The following is a 20,483-nucleotide window of genomic DNA, read 5'->3' as shown; positions in this document are numbered from 1 at the left end:
TCTTCATTGTAAAGGGTTTTAAACACTGTTTCCCATGCTTGTTCAATGGACCATAAACAATTAATATGGAACAGCCATTAAGACACTAACAGCTTAGAGACAGTAGGCAATTAAGGTCACAGTTATGAAAACTTAGGACACTAAAGAGGCCTTTCTACTGACTCTGAAAAACATCAAAAGAAAGATGCCCAGGGTCCCTGCTCATCTGCTTGAATGTGCCTTAGGCATGCTGCAAGAAGGCATGAGGACTGCAGATGTGGCCAGGGCAATAAATTGCAATGTCGGTACTGTGAGACGCCTAAGATAGCGCTACAGGGAGACAGAATGGACAGCTGATTGTCCTCGCAGTGGCAGACCATGTGTAACAACACCTGCACAGGATCGGTACATCTGAACATCTATGGTGGCAAAATTGCAAGATTATGTTATAATACTTTTATTGCATCAAATGGTTGTTTTATTTCAACAGAATAGAGTATTCTTAACTATTGTGTGTGTGTTCTACTGAGGATGGGCCTCTGGGAGATAACACTGACAGGAGATTTACGATGTATTTTGGGTGATAAAACCTAAAGCGCATTCCAGAGCATGAGTTAATGTTTCTGTTCTATACCGTACCAGGGAGAGATGGTTCCAGTTTGGAGTCGGAGGGCCAGACAATGGTCTATACAATGAAAACTGTTGACACAGCAGATACTGTCTGCTATGTATTGTAGGTATCTTTCATACAAATCTTAACCGTGTGACCCATTCTATATCTGTTGTTCGTCATGTATGTTGAAAGGGGTGTATCTTGGCTATAAAAGACCTTTGTACTTTTGTCTCGGCGCTCTCAACGGATCATCAGAGACGGTGATTCGTCGACAAGTCATTGCTATTGCAAAGTACTCACCATTAAAGATTTAGTTTAAGTATAACTCTGACTTGTGTGATAAGTCTGTCTCTCCTCATTTGATTGTAAAGAAATTAACCACCACACATCACACCTGTGATACAGGTACAGGATGGCAACAACAACTGCCCGAGTTACACCAGGAACGCACAATCCCTCCATCAGTGCTCAGACTGTCCGCAATAGGCTGAGAGAGGCTGGATTGAGGTCCAGTCTAGGCAACAACGTTGCCTATGGGCACAAACCCACCGTCGCTGTGCCAGACAGGACTGGCAAAGGTGCTCTTCACTGACGAGTCGTGGTTTTGTCTCACCAGGGGTGATGGTCGGATTCGCGTTTATCGTTGAAGGAATGAGCGTTACACCGACGCCTATACTCTGGAGCTGGATCGATTTGGATGGTCCATCATGGTCTGGGGCGGTGTGTCACAGCATCATCGGACTGAGCTTGTTGTCATTGCAGGTAATCTCAACGCTGTGCGTTACAGGGAAGACATCCTCCTCCCTCATGTGGTACCCTTCCTGCAGGCTCATCCTGACATGACCCTCCAGCATGACAATGCCACCAGCCATACTGCTCGGTCTGTGTGTGATTTCCTGCAAGACAGGAATGTCAGTGTTCTGCCATGGCCAGTGAAGAGCCCGGATCTCAATCCCATTGAGCACGCCTGGGACCTGTTGGATCGGAGGGTGAGGGCTAGGGCCATTCCCCCCCAGAAATGTCCAGGAACTTGCAGGTGCCTTGGTGGAAGAGTGGGGTAACATCTCACAGCAAGAACTGGCAAATCTGGTGCAGTCCATGAGGAGGAGATGCACTGCAGTACTTAATGCAGCTGGTGGCCACACCAGATACTGACTGTTACTTTTGATTTTGACCCCCCCCCCCCCTTTGTTCAGGGACACATTATTCAATTTCTGTTAGTCACATGTCTGTGGAACTTGTTCAGTTTATGTCTCAGTTGTTGAATCTTGTTATGTTCATACAAATATTTACACACGTTAACTTTGCTGAAAATAAACGCAGTTGACAGTGAGAGGACGTTTCTTTTTTTGCTGAGTTTTGTTGCTCCACAGTACTAACCTAATTGATAGAGTGAACAGTGTGTGTGTGTGTGGGTCTACATACTGAAATAGCTGAATCAGCTAATCTGAAGCGGTGTCTGCAGTACATACTTTTGTATATATAGTGTTTTTAACAACTGTAACAATGATAAATATCCATTGGGGGTGGGGGCAGTGTAAATATCTGTTGGGGGGGGGGGGGGGGGCAGGTAGCTGCCTAGTGGTAGCTATTCAGCAGCCTGCTGGTCTGGGGGTAGAAGCTATTGGCCAGTCTGACAGCTATAGAGCCTTGCGGTCAGTGGCTGAGTTGTCGTGTCAGTATTCCTAAACAACCAGAAATGGTCAGGCCTCAAACCATGTTCTGTTCACTTGGAAATAATAATTTGAGTCGCCAGAGACACAGGTGGACCTGCAAATGGAAAACAAATTGAGCAGTAGCACTATTGATATTTGTTTCTGCTCACATCAGGAAACCTTGAAATCCAATATTCTCAGGCACTCAAAATAGAGTGGTCTAGCAGCTACTAGAACTTGGTATTCTACAACCAACCTACCAGTGTTACCGACAAAACTCGTGGGTCCTTTTTATCACAAGTGTTGGATCGTAGCATTTTTTTTTCTTCATTTATGAGAATTTCACAGGAAGTACTGTATCTAAGTGATGACAATGATAATGCTGTGTGCTGCGTGCTCACATATCGTGTGTGTGTGCTTCTGTTGTGTTACCATGGCAATTATGCTTCCATATGACGATACATTCTGTGGTCTGAGGAAGGACAGTAGTACTTTGCTGGCAGAGAAGATTTGTGTTTCCCATGACCTGCAAACTATAATGGGTGTACAGTCAAATCTGAGAGTGATGAATTCTGGTTAAAATACAGTGGGAATCTTCTTTAAATTTCTTGATGAATCAGGTAAGTAATATAGCAACACATATTTAATCATCATTAGTAGTCATAGTAATGGTATAGAGGTAACAAGGTAATAAAATAGTAGTCTTAGTAATAAACATATCTGAGTTTGTCTAGTTGCATGTTAAATAACTATGTATTTCTAATATTTGTCTTTCAACAAAAGCGTGAATATGGGGCCCAAATGGACATTTGTCATTCTTCTGATTGTCTACCCCAGCAAAGTGGCAGAAGCTCAGGGAGAAGGTAATCAAATATTTTCAGTAGTTTATCCTTATATAGTTAATTTGTAATGTTACACTATCATCAAGTTTGTGACAAATAGCTTTTCTTTCAGTTTTCCCACAGGGAGTGAAGGCTGATGTTGTTATCCTGATGGATGAATCTGGTAGCATAGGATATATAGAGTTTATGATGATGAAGGAGTTTCTGGATACCCTGGTGCACTCTTTGTTTGTGGGCACCGACCATATCAGAATCAGTCTGATGAAGTTTAGTTCATCCCCAGAAGTTGTGTTCAGGCTCAATGATCATATGAATAGAAGTGAAATCCTGAAGGGTATTTACTCTGTTGTACAAACGGGAGGTGCTACATATACTGGAATGGCCCTGTGGCATATGATGGCTCTGTTTCAGATGGTTAGAGGCAGCAGGGCAAGTGAGGGTGTTCCCCAAATTGGAATTGTCATCACAGATGGAAAATCCAATGATCAAGTTGAAGTGTCAGCACATCTTCTAAGGAAACATGGCGTTTCTCTCATGGGTATTGGTATTCAAGGCGCTTCAAAGGAAGAGTTGTTAATGATCACTGGCAATCCAGAGAATGTGTTCCTTATTGATACATTTGGAGACATGAAGAGCAGTGTCCCGTATGTTGCCCAGAGGCTCTGTGACCTGGCAGAGGAGAGGGTGTCCTGCAACCTGACAGGTACTTACACCAGCCTGGAGTGTGAATGAGTAGGAGTTATATTCAGGTTTCCTTCCCCTGAAATGTTTGTTGAATTAGTTTCCATTTCCATCCGTAGTGTATTCTAAACATATACGTTTTGCTATATTACAACATAATGCCATACGTTATGTTTTAAACAATTAGGTAGACTTGTAATTCATGTTTGTTCTGCCAGTCTGTTCCCAGGGAGCATCCATCGATATCATGATTATTCTGGATGACAGATCCCAGAGCATCATGCCTCAGGGGTTTGAGCTTATCAAAGACTTCCTCCGATCACTGCTGCACTGCTTCTACCTGGGGCAGGACCAGGTTCGAGTGGGCCTGGTTCTATATAGTCAACACAGTGACACGGCGGCGTTCAACCTCAGCACTCCCCTAAACAACAGGGAGATCCTAAAGCACATCTGGAATCTGAGACAGTCAAACAGTTCGACCACAGAGACTGACCCACACCTGGAGATGATGAGTGACCTTCTCAGGGAGGAGAGGGAGGGTGTCAGAGGAGAATCGGTGACTAAGGTTGGGTTGGTCATTATGGGCAGTGAGCTCCATGAGAATGTGAGAGCGTCACTGGAAGAGCTAAAGAATCATGGTGTGTCTCTGTATGCTATCGGGGGCGCCAATGCTTCCCTGATGGGTCTGAACAAGATCACTGGCCGTCGCGAAAATGTGTTCTTTGTCCAGAAATTCTCAGGCCTGCAGGAGATCTCTGAACGTATCAGCCAGGAGATCTGTAGCTCAGCAGAGGACAGGGGACAACAGGTCGTCCACGTGCCACCACCAGGTAACCTGCCCTCGTTATCTTGTCTTTGTCCACAGCACCCCAAGTCGTTATTACAATTACTTCCAATGAAGAACTGAGTGTCATCATCATGTCTCCCATAAACCCATGTTGATTTTGATTCAATCACCCTCCTGGTTTTAAGTGATTTAGCCCAATCTCTGCCAACATACAGTATGTAGTTGTTCTTCTCACAGGTCCAAAGAACAGTAACGTGACAGACAGCCAGGTCACTCTCTACAGGGGCCAGTCTCTCTCTGCTCTCTGTCCCTATGACCAGAGGTACAAGGAGGATGTGAAATACTGGTGCAGGATGAAGGGAGAGTTAGACTGCGCTACCATAGTGCGTACTGACTTTCCTTTGCGACGAGGGGATGTGTCCATCACAGATGACCCCAGCCAGCATGTCTTCACTGTGACCATGCAGAACCTACAGACTCAGGACACAGGGGAGTATGTGTGTGCAGTGGACAATGGAAGAAACCCCCTCTACATGGCATCTCTGTCACTGACTGTCACTGCAGGTGATATAATATTTATCATAGTCCTGCTTTGTCATGGTTGGATTTTAGCTACGCTTTCAAAAACAAAATGTCATTAACATCTCTGCAGGGTAAATTCCATTTCAATTGCAGTCAATTCAGGAAGTACACTGAAATTCCAATTCCAATTCTTTTCAAGGCTGCTCCCGAGTGGCGCAGCGGTCTAAGGCATCAGTGCAAGAGGCATCACTACAGTCCCTGGTTCGAATCCGGCCGTGATTGTGAGTCCCACTGGGCGGTGCACATTTGGCCCATCATCATCCGGGTTTGGCCGGGGTAGGCCATCATTGTAAACAACAATTTGTTCTTAACTGACTTGCCTAGTTAAATAAAAGTTCAATTAAAATTAAAATTAAAAATACAAAATTCTATGAGGAAAATTGGAATTGGAATTTGCAAGTAGCCTGCCTGAACAGCAACAACATCCTCATTAACGGTTACAGAAACATTTTACTTGCTATGACTGTGATATGTTGTTTATCTACCTTAATGGAATGCACTAACTGTAAATAGTAAGGGCTCGAGCCGACATACAGTATGCAGCGTTTAATCTGAAGGTAGTCTCCGATAAAGCGGGAACATTGCCTTTAAATTTTAATCACGCTGTAAAGCTGAACTTCCGCGATGCGGATTGAATAGAGCCCTAAGACACTCTGGATAAGAGTGTCTGCTAAATTACCAAAATGTAAATGTATTTGTGAAAATGAACATACCAAAATTAACTGCATTAGTGGGTAGTCATTATTGTCTTTGTTTCAGGGCATAGAATAATACTCAGCATCCTTTGCAATTGTTAATTTTTACATTACTACATTTATATGTAGTTCATTTTAGCAGATGCTCTCAGATGATCACATCATAGTTCCAACAGATTTCTGATACCAATGTAGGGTGAAAGGGGGCCACAGAAGTATTTGTTACAAAATACATTGGAGTCTAGTTCAGCCCAGTGTATTATAAATGACAAAATACTCTGAAGTAATTGAAATATATGTAACAGATATACTGCCCACCTCTGAATATACATTTAATCCACCCCAACCCTGGATCTCTGTGTGATGCGCGAGACTGAGCTTGCTTTGTCTGTATTGTTTCTGTGTTTCTATATTCCAGGCTTCCCAGATGTGTCAGTGAGGAGCAACATGGTGTCTGGTAAGGAGGGGAACAGCACCACAGCTGAGTGTCTCTACAGTGACATCATGGATGACAGTGAGAAGATGTGGTGTAGGAACGGGACACCTGCAGGGAACTGGAGCTCCTGCTTGACTGCAGAGGGAGAACGGGCGTCTCAGGACCGCATGGATTTGATCATCAATACATGGAGTCGCACCTTCACTGTGACGATGAGACATCTGGAGATGAACGATACCGACTGGTACTGGTGCATAGCAGGAGACAAGCAGATCCCGGTGTACATCTCAGTCCTCAATGCAACTAACGCATGTAAGCTGATAGACAGTCACAGATTCACTATCACTCACATTTAAGGCTTTGTAGCCCCCTTCAGAATACAAATAACGCAGACGAAAAACCATTGTATCTTGTACATCTTTCATTTTCAAGAGAGATTTATTGAAACAAGAGAATAATAATAATTATAATAACAATAATAATAATACTTGTTTATATATCATTTACAAGTGCTCTGTATGTGATGCTTGCTACACAAATCAATGACTCAAATGTCCTTTCCCTCACAGCAATATCTCCTCCAACCATGAACCTGATTACTTTCCCTTTGGTCTTGACTCTGAGAGCAACGGAGGATGATAACTCAAGGTGGAGGTGAAACTATAGCTTTTTTTCATTAGTGTAGATATACTGTAACAGAGAGGCTAATTTAGATTATATTTTTTTTTTTTCTAGTTGGATCTGGGAGAGATATCTGGATATTCTGCTGAAAGGTGCTGTTGGCCTGCTATTTTTGGCATGCACCATCCTAGCAGCTCTGGTGATGAGAGACTACCAAAGTAAGTGCTATGTATTTTTATCACTTAAATCGTTGAGTCCAAACATCTTAAACAAAATGACCATGTATGATTAGATTATACTTATTGACTTATTTAAGTGAAATTTAACACACTATTTATGTCAGACAAAAACAGGAAAGAACTCTAAGGAACAGGAAACAGGTAAATCAACGTCTCTGCATTTGTGTTTATTCTTCATTTAATGAACAAAATTAACGGAACATGACAATGTGTGTCATTTTGATCATTCGAATCCCCCTCACCTAGGGATGCAGTCTGTCTTAGGATCCATTCGATCATCTCAGTCTCCAGTATGTCAGGTTTTTGAAAGACATCGTCAAATGTTTATAGCTCTTTCAGTTCTGTTATAAAGATACAAACCTTACCTAAAGATGAATGCTATTGTACAATAATGTGTAGTCACATTTCTCTTTCTTGAACTTTTAATTCAGTTATTGATTTGTTTTGTAACGTTAGCTAATTACACATGACATCTATTTGTGTCTGCTCTTATGATGACAATTCTTTTTGAATGGTTCTTCATGATTTTGCAGCCACAACAGAATAATCTATTGAAATTGTTTAATGTTTCATGCATTTTTTTCTCTGTTCTCTAGCTAATTGTGTTATTGCTACAATCCATTTACTGTACATGTGATTATTTTGGTTGATATTAAAGCAAACTTACAGTAATTTTTATGATCCAAATTTATTTTTAGGCTCTTTTAATTGATATTATTGATCTTGATTTATCACCAGCTCAGTCATCTCTCCTTCCACAGGTCTGATATCTGACGGGAGATAAGAGAGAGACAAGTCAAGGGATGGGGTAGCTTTATAACAGTGATGAAATGGTCAGGTTAACAAATGAAACAGTATGTTCCCAAGAAAACACACAAAAAATGTATTTATTTATTTTGGAGCCGAAAGAGAAATGATAAAGTTGAAGGAGGAGAGCACTTACTATTCCTGGAATATCTATAGATGTTAACTGCAGCCATAACAACAATAACCAACAACACCATGGCCAACACAATGAGAATAAGAGCATGCCAGGGCAGGTTGCTAAAATAGAAAAAAACATAAAATCATGATCAAAGAATGGTAACAAAAAGAAAAGTTGTAATTTGAGGAAGCAGCACAAGTTAGAAGCCGTAACTTGACTCACATGTAAATCAATTTTCATACAGAGGGTGACATCTTGTGGCAAAGCATAGAAGTAATGCAGCAAAAATAGTGAACTTTGAATAGAATTCTTTGAGTATCAATCAAAACATACCTGATTTTCTTGTAAGTAGCTGTAGATTCAGTAGAAGGACAGCATGTAGGTTGTACTGTTGTTAGTGAAGAAGTCAGTGTGGAAGAATGGATTGTGATGTATGGAACTGAGACAGATGGATAGGGAGTTGCAGAGCCATATGAGGATGTTGTCAGAGCAGAGTCTACTGTGGCGGAAGGGTTTGTCTTTGAGGTAGAGGTAGCTGTGGAGTCTGCAAATGTCAAGAATGCGGAGTGTAACATGGGCAGCGTTGGAGTAGTCACTGCTTCTGTGGAAGGAAACATGGGTAGGAAGAAATTAAACCAAAAAATTGTTTCAGAAATGAAACAAAAAAAGAATCTTATTTTGCTTCAGAAATAATACTGCAAATATCAACTTCAGTGTTGGTGTTTTCGGTATAACAATGTTCTCACAAGCATAAGGTGGTGCAAACAAACTACAGCGTAACAGTGCTTCACTCTACCAGCATCAACTGACCTGCAGTGTTCCTGTGTGCTGTGGATCTCTGAGTGACGTTGATATGAACTGCAGCCTGTAGGTCTCCAACAGAGCACCAATACCAGCCTGCATCTTTCTTCTCTAGTTGTTTCATTGTCACATTGAACACTCCCCTCTTGCCATCACTGATCACAACAGATGCATTCTGGCTAGTATCTGTCTGTGTCTGACAGGAATGCCGGTCCCCACTCCTGCACCACTTCTTCTCTTTGCCTCTGAGTGTGTCACTGTAGAGACACTGTACACTGACACTGCCCCCCTCCTCACCAGATACCAGCTCATCAACCACTGACAGATCAGGAGAGCCTGATGGAAAAGATATACATTATTATTACTGCTGTAATATGCTACATTTCCCCAGACTTTTTACAGAAATGATGCAATGCAAAAAGTAGTGTAAGGTCAAAAATGTACATTCAAGTGGAGCTTACCTTGGGTGACTGTGAGGTCCACGGATACTTTGACATCTGGCTTGCCTATCCCACCCACTTTCAGAGCACACCAGTACCTGTTGGTGTCAGTCTCCTGTAGGTTCTTCATGGTCACAGTGAAGACCAGCTCCTCTGGGATGTCTGTGATTGACATGCCTCCTCTGTTCCGCCTTGGGTCGGTGCTTGCCATCACAGTACATAAGGGCCAGGTTCTGCCCTTACACCAGTATTTGGCATGGTCTCTGAACATGCGGTGGTAGTGGCAGGGGATTGTGATGGCTCCGCCACTCTTTGCAGTACTTTTTGTCACCGTCCACAGGCTGTTGCAACCTGTGTTGAATGAATAGATAGCAGACTGATCAGTGACATCCATTTCAAATATATTTGTGAAAGCTGTATTAGAATAAGCTGGATAATGGTTTATTCTGTCTATTGAAAAGCTAAAATATCAAATATTTGTTTGTATCTCTAAAAACGTGATTTATGAGTATAATACAATTTTTACTCAAAAGAAAAGGGGGGATATAGGGTGGACAGTGAGGTATTAAGACACCACAGGCCAACATTGCACAACAATTTCCTTTTTCTTCACAGTATGCTAATACTGCTTCCTCTAATACAAGAGAACAGTATTGAATGTAGCACATATTTCTAAAACATAGATTATTTTTCACTATGTGTAGGTCTATATTTTGTTGTTTAGGGAATGCAATATTTAGAAATTACCAAGGCAATTCTTAAAGGGATTTTGATGTAATTACCACCCAAGACTTAAAAACCCTTTAGAATCTGATTAACTATCAAAAGTTAGAGACCCCCAACACATCCATCAACATACAGTTTAATACAAATTCATTGTAAATGAGAGGCTCACCTGATGGTCCATGGACAAAGACAAGGATGAGAAGATAAAGAGAAACCATGTGTACTTATTTGTTCTAATTGTGTCAATACCAATGTTAGTCTACTCTCTCCTTAGTCAAATAGACGTGTACAGCATGTCAAAGTAATATGTAGATGGGTGAGCTGGTGCAATCCGCATCAGTGTGTCTGCTCACAGTGTCTCCTAGCAAATCAATCTTAACATATCAGTGGGTTTGATTGCATTTGCAAGGACATTGACTCTCACTTCCTAATGAGTGCGTCAGACACACAATGAAACTTCCTATGAGTAACAGGTCCGTGCATTATGGTAACCCATTACTGTGCAACACTGTACTGGAATGTCTACACGTGTTCATAAGTGTTGCAACTTACAATTGCCACAGTTTGTTTGGTCAGAATGAGGTTAGAAGATTATCAAGTTAGTCAATGGACAACCACCAATGGAAGTCTGTCTAAGTCACATCACAAGGAAAAATCATTTTATTTTAGTGTATTGGGAACTGAATTAGATGATTTCACTTAATGATGATCCACTTCATACCACTCTAATATAACTCATGTTGTGTTCTTGTAATTCATTATAATTCATATTAAGTTGTTTATTCACCTACTACTCACATTCATCATCATATCTGTACTTCTACAGATGGAGGTTCATTACAACTTTACTCTAATGTTGATTTTCTAAGTTTCATTCCTGATTGAACCTTTTCCCACAGTTAGAGCAGACTAGTGTTTTGGTACCACTGTGAATGAGATGGGTTTTCACGTGAGCCGCTCTGAAGAAACTCTTGTCACACTGACAGCATTGATACGTATTCTTCCTTGTGTGGCTCTGCTGGTGGCTGTTAAAATCTCCCCTTTGACATTTTCTCTGCTTCTGTTCTGGAGGTGTCTCCCTGTTGCAACTTATATGAAAGCAGATTGATTTTGATAGACTTTATCTGCGACTGCTCCTCTCTTTTATTCACCTTGAAATCCCCATTATAGATGGTGATGAGGATGGGATGCTAAGGTTTTCACCAGTGCTCGGTGAACAATGCTTCAGAATTAGCTTTCTGGAGGTGAGTCAAACGTGTTCTCCTCTTTTGTGGAGCATTCTGTGCATGGTTTCTCTCACTGAGAGGTTGACTTCCCTTGGTACAGTGCCTTCAGAAAGTATTCATACCCCTTGACTTATTCCACATTTTGTTGCGTTATACAGCCTGAATTCAAAATGGATTCATTTTTTTTCTCACGCATCTACGCACAATACCCCATAACGACAATGTGAAAACATGTTTTTGGAAAAATGTTATCGTGTGAATAACCATTTACATACGTATTCACAGCCCTGAGTCAATACTTTCTAGAAGCACCTTTAGCAGCAATTACAGCTGTGAGTTTTTCTGGGTAAGAAAGACTAAGAGCAATCCACTGGATTGTGCAACATTTGCCCATTATTGTTTTCAAAGCTCTGCCAAGCTCTGCCAAGCTCTGTCAAATTGGTTGTTGATCATTTCTTGACAACCATTTTCAGGTCTTGCCATAGATTTTCAAGTAGATTAAGTCAAAACTGTAACTCAGGGCCTCCCGAGTGGTGCAGTGGTCTAAGGCATTGCATCACAGTGCTAGCTGTGCCACTAGAGATTCTGGGTTCGAGTCCAGCCTCTGTCGCAGCCGGACACGACCAGGAGACCCATGGGGCAGCGCACAATTGGCCCAGCATCGTCCGGGTTAGGGGAGGGTTTGGCTGGCAGAGATGTCTTTGTCCCATCGTGCATTAGGTACTCTTGCGGTGGGCTGGGCTGACACGGTTGCCAGGTGTACGGTGTTTCCTCTGGTCACAACTTGCAGACTTGTTTACGCTGCTGTGCGTTTTGTTGCCGATCTTACTTTGCTACCTGACGGTTTTTTACTTTTTCATTACCGTATATTTTTACTTTTTCCCTCACTCAACTTTTTTCATTCAACTTTTTCACCCCGGAGGTTTTATCTGGACATGGTTCGTCAGGACTTCAAACAGCCGAAGCTAAGTAACATTAACATGATGCCTTCTAATTGCAGTCGTTGTACCTATAATATACAGGAGAACGATCGCCTTACGGCAAGGATAGCTGTGCTGCAAGCCCAGCTTCAGACGCGATCGTTAGGCAAGGGTAATTTCAGTGTAGGAAAGGATGAAACAGCGTCTGTGCCACCAGTAAGTACAGATAGTAACGTTAGTATAAACCCCCTCGCACGGTCCCCGCAGCCGGACAACTTTCTCATGGCTTCTGGAGGGAAACGCTGTAGGAATGCTCAACCGGTGTCGCTTATTCAGCCGACAGAAACTTTCAACCGGTTCTCCCCATTAAGCGAGTCGGAGTCGGACGCCGAGACTTCTCTGGTCTCTACTCCTCCCGTTGTGGGGTCTGAGACGCCGACGGCTCCCACCATTAGCTCTGACAAATTGAAAACCCTAGTCATTGGCGACTCCATTACCCGCAGTATTAGACTTAAAAGTAATCATCCAGCGATCATACACTGTTTACCAGGGGGCAGGGCTACCGACGTTAAGGCTAATCTAAAGACGGTGCTGGCTAAAGCTAAAACTGGCGAGTGTAGAGAGTATAGAGATATTGTTATCCACGTCAGCACCAACGATGTTAGGATGAAACAGTCAGAGGTCACCAAGCGCAACATAGCTTCAGCGTGTAAATCAGCTAGAAAGATGTGTCGCCATTGATTAATTGTCTCTGACCCCCTCCCAGTTAGGGGGAGTGATGAGCTCTACAGCAGAGTCTCACAACTGAATCGCTGTTTGAAATCTGTTTTCTGCCCCTCCCAAAAGATAGAATTTGTAGATAATTGGCCCTCTTTCTGGGACTCACCCACAAACAGGAACAAGCCTGGCCTGTTGAGGAGTGACGGACTCCATCCTAGCTGGAGGGGTGCTCTCATCTTATCTACGAACATAGACAGGGCTCTAACTCCTCTAGCTCCACAATGAAATAGGGTGCAGGCCAGGCAGCAGGCTGTTAGCCAGCCTGCCAGCTTAGTGGAGTCTGCCACTAGCACAGTCAGCGTAGTCAGCTCAGCTTTCCCCATTGAGACCGTGTCTGTGCCTCGATCTAGGTTGGGCAAAATTAAAAATGGCGGTGTTCGCTTTAGCAATCTCACTAGTATAAAGACCTCCATCCATTCCTGCCATTATTGAAAGAGATTGTGATACCTCACATCTCAAAATTGGGTTACTTAATGTTAGATCCCTCACTTCCAAGGCAGTTATAGTCAATGAACTAATCACTGATAATAATCTTGATGTGATTGGCCTGACTGAAACATGGCTTAAGCCTGATGAATTTACTGTGTTAAATGAGGCCTCACCCCCTGGTTACACTAGTGACCATACCCCCCGTGCATCCGGCAAAGGCGGAGGTGTTGCTAACATTTACGATAGCAAATTTCAATTTACAAAAAAAAAAAACTATGACGTTTTCGTCTTTTGAGCTTCTAGTCAAGAAATCTATGCAGCCTACTCACTCACTTTTTATAGCTACTGTTTACAGGCCTCCTGGGCCATATGCAGTGTTCCTCACTGAGTTCCCTGAATTCTTATCGGATCTTGTAGTCATAGCAGATAATATTCAAATTTTTGGTGACTTTAACATTCACATGGAAAAGTCCACAGACCCACTCCAAAAGGCTTTCGGAGCCATCATCGACTCAGTGGGTTTTGTCCAACATGTCTCTGGACCTACTCACTGCCACAGTCATACTCTGGACCTATGTTTTGTCCCATGGAATAAATGTTGTGGATCTAAATGTTTTTCCTCATAATCCTGGACTATCGGACCACCATCTTATTACGTTTGCAATTGCAACAAATAATCTGCTCAGACCCCAACCAAGGAGCATTAAAAGTCGTGCTATAAATTCTCAGACAACCCAAAGATTCCTTGATGCCCTTCCAGACTGCCTCTGCCTACCCAAGGACGTCAGAGGACAAAAATCAGTTAACCACCTAACCGAGGAACTCAATTTAACCTTGCGCAATACCCTAGATACAGTTGCACCCCTAAAAACTAAAAACATATGTCATAAGAAACTAGGTCCCTGGTATACAGAAAATACACGAGCTCTGAAGCAAGCTTCCAGAAAATTGGAACGGAAATGGCGCCACACCAAACTGGAAGTCTTCCGACTAGCTTGGAAAGACAGTACCGTGCAGTATCGAAGAGCCCTTACTGCTGCTCGATCATCCTATTTTTCCAACTTAATTGAGGAAAATAAGAACAATCTGAAATTTCTTTTTGATACTGTCGCAAAGCTAACTAAAAAGCAGCCTTCGCAAATGGAGGATGGCTTTCACTTCAGCAGTAATAAATTTATGAACTTCTTTGAGGAAAAGATCATGATCATTAGAAAGCAAATTACAGACTCCTCTTTAAATCTGGGTATTCCTCCAAAGCTCCATTGTCCTGAGTCTACACAACTCTGCCAGGACCTAGGATCAAGGGAGATACTAAAGTGTTTTAGTACTATATCTCTTGACGCAATGATGAAAATAATCATGGCCTCCAAACCCTCAAGCTGCATACTGGACCCTATTCCAACTAAACTACTGAAAGAGCTGCTTCCTGTGCTTGGCCCTCCTATGTTGAACATAATAAACGGCTCTCTATCCACCGGATGTGTACCAAGCTCACTAAAAGTGGCAGTAATAAAGCCTCTCTTGAAAAAGCCGAATCTTGATCCAGAAATTATAAAAAACTATCGGCCTATATCGAATCTTCCATTCCTCTCAAATTTTTTTGAAAAAGCAGTTGCACAGCAACTCACTGCCTTCCTGAAGACAAACAATCTATACGAAACGCTTCAGTCTGGTTTTAGACCCCATCATAGCACTGAGACTGCACTTGTGAAGGTGGTAAATGACCTTTAATGACGTCAGACCGAGGCTCTGCATCTGTCCTCGTGCTCCTAGATCTTAGTGCCGCTTTTGATACCATCGATCACCACATTCTTTTGGAGAGATTGGAAACCCAAATTGGTCTACATGGACAAGTTCTGGCCTGGTTTAGATCTTATCTGTCGGAAAGATATCAGTTTGTCTCTGTGAATGGTTTGTCTTCTGACAAATCAATTGTAAATTTCGGTGTTCCTCAAGGTTCCGTTTTAGGACCACTATTGTTTTCACTATATATTTTACCTCTTGGGGATGTCATTCGAAAACATAATGTTAAATTTCACTGCTATGCGGACGACACACAGCTGTACATTTCAATGAAACATGGTGAAGCCCCAAAATTGCCCTCGCTAGAAGCCTGTGTTTCAGACATAAAGAAGTGGATGGCTGCAAACTTTCTACTTTTAAACTCGGACAAAACAGAGTCTTGTTCTAGGTCCCAAGAAACAAAGAGATCTTCTGTTGAATCTGACAATTAATCTGGATGGTTGTACAGTCGTCTCAAATAAAACTGTGAATTACCTCGGCGTTACTCTGGACCCTGATCTCTCTTTTGAAGAACATATCAAGACTGTTTCAAGGACAGCTTTTTTCCATCTACGTAACATTGCAAAAATCTGAAATTTTCTGTCCAAAAATGACGCAGAAAAATTCATCCATGCTTTTGTTACTTCTAGGCTGGACTACTGCAATGCTCTACTTTCCGGCTACCCGGATAAAGCACTAAATAAACTTCAGTTAGTGCTAAATACGGCTGCTAGAATCCTGACTAGAACCCAAAAATTTGATCATATTACTCCAGTGCTAGCCTCCCTACACTGGCTTCCTGTTAAGGCAAGGGCTGATTTCAAGGTTTTACTGCTAACCTACAAAGCATTACATGGGCTTGCTCCTACCTATCTTTCCGATTTGGTCCTGCCGTACATACCTACACGTACGCTACGGTCACAAGACGCAGGCCTCCTAATTGTCCCTAGAATTTCTAAGCAAACGGCTGGAGGTAGGGCTTTCTCCTATAGAGCTCCATTTTTATGGAATGGTCTGCCTACCAATGTGAGAGACGCAGACTCAGTCTCAACCTTTAAGTCTTTACTGAAGACTTATCTCTTCAGTAGGTCATATGATTAAGTATAGTCTGGCCCAGGAGTGTGAAGGTGAACGGAAAGGCTGGAGCAACGAACCGCCCTTGCTGTCTCTGCCTTGCCGGTTCCCCTCTTTCCACTGGGATTCTCTGCCTCTAACCCTTCTACAGGGGCTGAGTCACTGGCCTACTGGTGTTCTTCCATGCCGTCCATGGGAGGGGTGCGTCACTTGAGTGGGTTGAGTCACTGACGTGGTCTTCCTGTCTGGGTTGGCGCCCCCCCCTTGGGTTGTGCCATGGCGGAGATCGTTGTGGGCTATACTCGGCCTTGTCTTAGGACGGTAAGTTGGTGGTTGGAGACATCCCTCTAGTGGTGTGGGGGCTGTGCTTTGGCAAAGTGGGTGGGGTTATATCCTGCCTGTTTGGCCCTGTCCGGGGTATCATCGGATGGGGCCACAGTGTCTTCTGATCCCTCCTGTCTCAGCCTCCAGTATTTATGCTGCAGTAGTTTATGTGTCGGGGGCTAGGGTCAGTCTGTTACATCTGGAGTATTTCTCTTGTCTTATCCGGTGTCCTGTGTGTATTTAAATATGCTCTCTCTAATTCTCTCTTTCTCTCTTTCTGTCTTTCTCTCGGAGGACCTGAGCCCTAGGACATGCCTCAGGACTACCTGGTATGATGACTCCTTGCTGTCCCCAGTCCACCTGGCCGTGCTGCTGCTCCAGTTTCAACTGTTCTGCCTGCGGCTATGGAACCCTGACCTGTTCACCGGACGTGCTTGTTGCACCCTCGACAACTACTATGATTATTATTATTTGACCATGCTGGTCATTTATGAACATTTTAACATCTTGACTATGTTCTGTTATAATATCCACCCTGCACAGCCAGAAGAGGACTGGCCACCCCTCATAGCCTGGTTCCTCTCTAGGTTTCTTCCTAGGTTTTTGGCCTTTCTAGGGAGTTTTTCATAGGGAGTTTTTCCTAGCCACCGTGCTTCTTTCACATGCTTTGCTTGCTGTTTGGGGTTTTAGGCTGGGTTTCTGTACAGCACTTTGAGAATATCAGCTGATGTACGAAGGGCTATATAAAAATAAAATTGATTTGATTTGATTTGACACATTGGTGCGGCTGGCTTCCAGGTTAAGTGGGCATTGTTTCAAGAAGCAGTGTGGCTTGGTTGGGTTGTGTTTCGGAGGACGCATGGCTTTTGACCTTCACCACTACCAAGTCCGTACGGGAGTTGCAGCGATGAGACAAGACTGTAACTACCAATTGGATACCACGAAATTGGGGAGAAAAAGGGCAAAAATATATATAAATGTAAACTGTAACTCTGCCACTCAAGTATATTCACTGTCTTCTTGGTAAGTAACTCCAGTGTAAATGTGTCCTTGTTTTAGGTTATTGTCCTGCTGAAAGATGAATTAATCTCCCAGTATCTGGTGGAGAGCAGACTACACCAGGTTGTCCTCTAGAATTTTACTTGTGCTTAGCTATAACAATTACAAGCATATCCATAACATGATGCAGCCACCACTATGCTTGAAAGTATGGAGAGTGGTACTCAGTAATGTGTTGTATTGGATTTGCCCCAAAGATAACACTTTGTATTCAGGACAAAAAGTTTATTGCTTTGACACATTTTTTGTATTATTACTTTAGTTATTTTGGAATATTTGTATTATGTACAGGCTTCCTTCTTTTCCCTTTGTCAATTAGGTAAGTATTGTGGAGTAACAACAATGTTGTCCCGTTCTGTGAGCTTGTGTGGCCTAACATCTCGCGGCTGAGCCGTTGTTGCTCCTAGACGTTTCCACTTCACAATAACATCCCTTAAAGTTGACCGGGGCAGCTCTACCTGGGCAGAAATTTGACAAACTGACTTGTTGGAAAGTTGGCATCCTAAGACAGCCATTCTGCTGCCAATGTTTGACTATGGAGATTGCATGGCTGTGTGTTCGATTTTATACACTTGTCAGCAACGGGTGTGGCTGAAATAGCCAAATCCACTAATTTGAAGGGGTGTCCACATACACTACATTTACATTTACATTTTAGTCATTTAGCAGACACTCTTATCCAGAGCGACTTACAGTAGTGAGTGCATACATTTCATTTCATGCATTTTTTATTATTATTTTTTTTGTACACTATATATACAAAGGTATGTAGATTCCGGTATAAAGAGCCTTGTTGTATCATCAAGTAATAATATTGGTCTTTAATATTGGTCTTGTTGTAGTTGACTTGGTAAAAAATGTATACCAGTATACCATCAGACACCAATGGCCTTTCTGTACCGTGGCAGATAGAGTCTGAACAAAGTCAGGAATTCTGTAAGTACAAGGTCAGCAGAGTGGAAAACCAAATCAGCTGTGTGTGGTTTGTGCGGTGGAGCTGCAAAACTACATCTTTAAAACTCGAGTGACATCCGCCTTGGCGGTGTTGACCTGGTGGAAAAGTAACCAATCGGTTTACTGACCACACAATTGTTAGAGCTCTCCGGGACCAGCGATTAGCAACCCCCGGCAGATCTCCTTTGTGATACTGCTATACCAAAAAAATGGTGTTACTGTGTGTATTTTGTGTAACAGGGTAGTGAAATTCTGTTCAGATTATTTTTAAAAGTCAGTCATAAAGAGCCTGTGTTCAGTGTCACGTTGTTGGTTCATTTTAGTGACTCGATCTGGTTCTGTGAAACCAGACAAGGGGGGAGCATCGGCCCGTTCAAGGTAGAATTGTGATTACTTCACTTCAACAAGCCGTTTACATCTCTAGGAGGTGCAATCTGCTGGGTTCTCTCTCTAATCTCAAGACTGATGGTCACAATTGTGAATTCTGTGAGTTTTGCTGTCAGGGACCGAGGTTTAGCAACTCCCGGTCTCCATTTTGATACTGCTTTGCAACGCTTGCAGGTAGTCACTGATTTCTTCCAAACCAATCATTGTTGAATTTGAGATTTCCAACTTGTTGTGTAATGTTTATGTCCAATGGCCGATGAGCACCAATACATTTTATCTATAATTTCTCTTCATATGACAAGGATTTGCCAGTAGATTTTCAACTTGATTCATGACGATGACTGCTTGTCTAGCTTGCTAGCTAAGATTTTGAAAGTATAATATTGACATGATCAATGCAATCAAAGTTTCGGTAGATATAACGTGATTTGACGTCATTTTATCTGTGGCCAAACGTCTTGGATGGGGACTTCTAATGTAAATCTATGGCAGCACCCAAGGGGCTTGAATTTCCGAGCTCTCCCTGTAGATTTTGTGGTGATGTAGTGTCCCCATGAGTGACAGAACACTGAGCCAATCACAGCACAAGTAGACAACATTACCAACCCCTACGCTCTGTATTTTCCGCTGGCTGACCCACCACCACCAAAAGCACTGAGCTAGGCTGAAACACCTTCATTTTGGAGCTGCCTTACTCAAGAAAGCAAAAAAAGAGACCATGTTTGTATGCGGCTTTATTAACTCAATGTTGTTCTTTTACATAGTTTGCAAACTGATATGTGACACGTATTAATGCAAAAATAACATGCAAAACCGGCAACAAAATATATATATATATATATATATATATATATATATATATATATACACAAATATATAACATATATATATATATATAAATATTTAACACACATATATATATATATATATATATATATATATATTTTTGCTAAACAGGTAGGCTCTACCCCACATGCCCTAAATGATGGGTTGCCACTGGTCTACTTTTGGAACTATGGTTCTATATTTGTGAATTGCCTTTCACGCTCCCCTATTAGATGTCTGCTTATTTTGTAACGGTAGAACAAAGTTACAAAAACATGGAGAAAAGATGGTGGTATGTGAAGGCTTTTGGTCGAAATATAAGAAAGATTAGACCGAGAAGGCAGCCGTGTTGATATGTGAAATTTCTCTAACAGGACAATAAATACTCTTGTCTTTTTGAGAGAAAAAAGAAAGTATGTGAAGCCCTTGAGTTGCCTGACAAATTGCATGACTATGATTGGTTTTGAAAAGCTGTAAGGAGTAGTTTAAGTGATAGTTACTACGTTTTTAATTTGGTGAACATTGATATATAGCTGATGTATTTTATAGTTACATATTAATTAAAAAAAAGAAGACATTTATAATATAGCAAATAAAGAATATCCAATGGAGATTGGTAATACATATCTACAGTAAAACTTAAGACTAAAATACAAACTATGCCTTTCAATAATGAGAAAGTAAAGGGTGCTGTGTCCTCC

The 20,483-nt window shown here is 42.1% G+C and overlaps 2 protein-coding genes across 6 annotated transcripts; one reads left to right on the top strand and one right to left on the bottom strand.

The window, feature by feature from the left end:
- Positions 1 to 2,725: 2,725 nt before the first annotated feature.
- On the top strand, positions 2,726 to 7,802 carry LOC106584297 (collagen alpha-6(VI) chain). 5 transcript variants are annotated; one of them, XM_014169375.2, is made up of 10 exons: positions 2,726 to 2,867; positions 3,031 to 3,110; positions 3,202 to 3,792; positions 3,989 to 4,600; positions 4,795 to 5,121; positions 6,253 to 6,582; positions 6,840 to 6,918; positions 7,006 to 7,109; positions 7,235 to 7,271; positions 7,377 to 7,802. In XM_014169375.2, exons 2-9 carry the CDS (start codon positions 3,038 to 3,040, stop codon positions 7,255 to 7,257), a joined length of 2,139 nt encoding a protein of 712 aa, XP_014024850.1. In that variant the 5' UTR covers positions 2,726 to 2,867; positions 3,031 to 3,037; the 3' UTR covers positions 7,258 to 7,271; positions 7,377 to 7,802. The 5 variants fall into 5 exon arrangements, 4 of the variants coding, with proteins under 4 accessions (XP_014024850.1, XP_014024849.1, XP_014024848.1 ...); XR_006761544.1 differs by having other exon boundaries at positions 7,006 to 7,271; XM_014169374.2 differs by having other exon boundaries at positions 7,235 to 7,802.
- LOC106584298 (polymeric immunoglobulin receptor) lies at positions 7,283 to 10,414 on the bottom strand. The gene is made up of 6 exons (XM_014169377.2): positions 10,192 to 10,414; positions 9,318 to 9,647; positions 8,866 to 9,192; positions 8,389 to 8,656; positions 8,074 to 8,174; positions 7,283 to 7,900 (listed from the first exon to the last, which is right to left on the bottom strand). Exons 1-6 carry the CDS (start codon positions 10,238 to 10,240, stop codon positions 7,845 to 7,847), a joined length of 1,131 nt encoding a protein of 376 aa, XP_014024852.2. The 5' UTR covers positions 10,241 to 10,414; the 3' UTR covers positions 7,283 to 7,844.
- Positions 10,415 to 20,483: the final 10,069 nt, after the last annotated feature.

Source organism: Salmo salar, chromosome ssa23 (genome assembly GCF_905237065.1).
Source record: "Salmo salar chromosome ssa23, Ssal_v3.1, whole genome shotgun sequence".
Lineage (NCBI taxonomy): Eukaryota > Metazoa > Chordata > Actinopteri > Salmoniformes > Salmonidae > Salmo > Salmo salar.
This window is presented reverse-complemented; position numbering and strand designations above follow the sequence as displayed.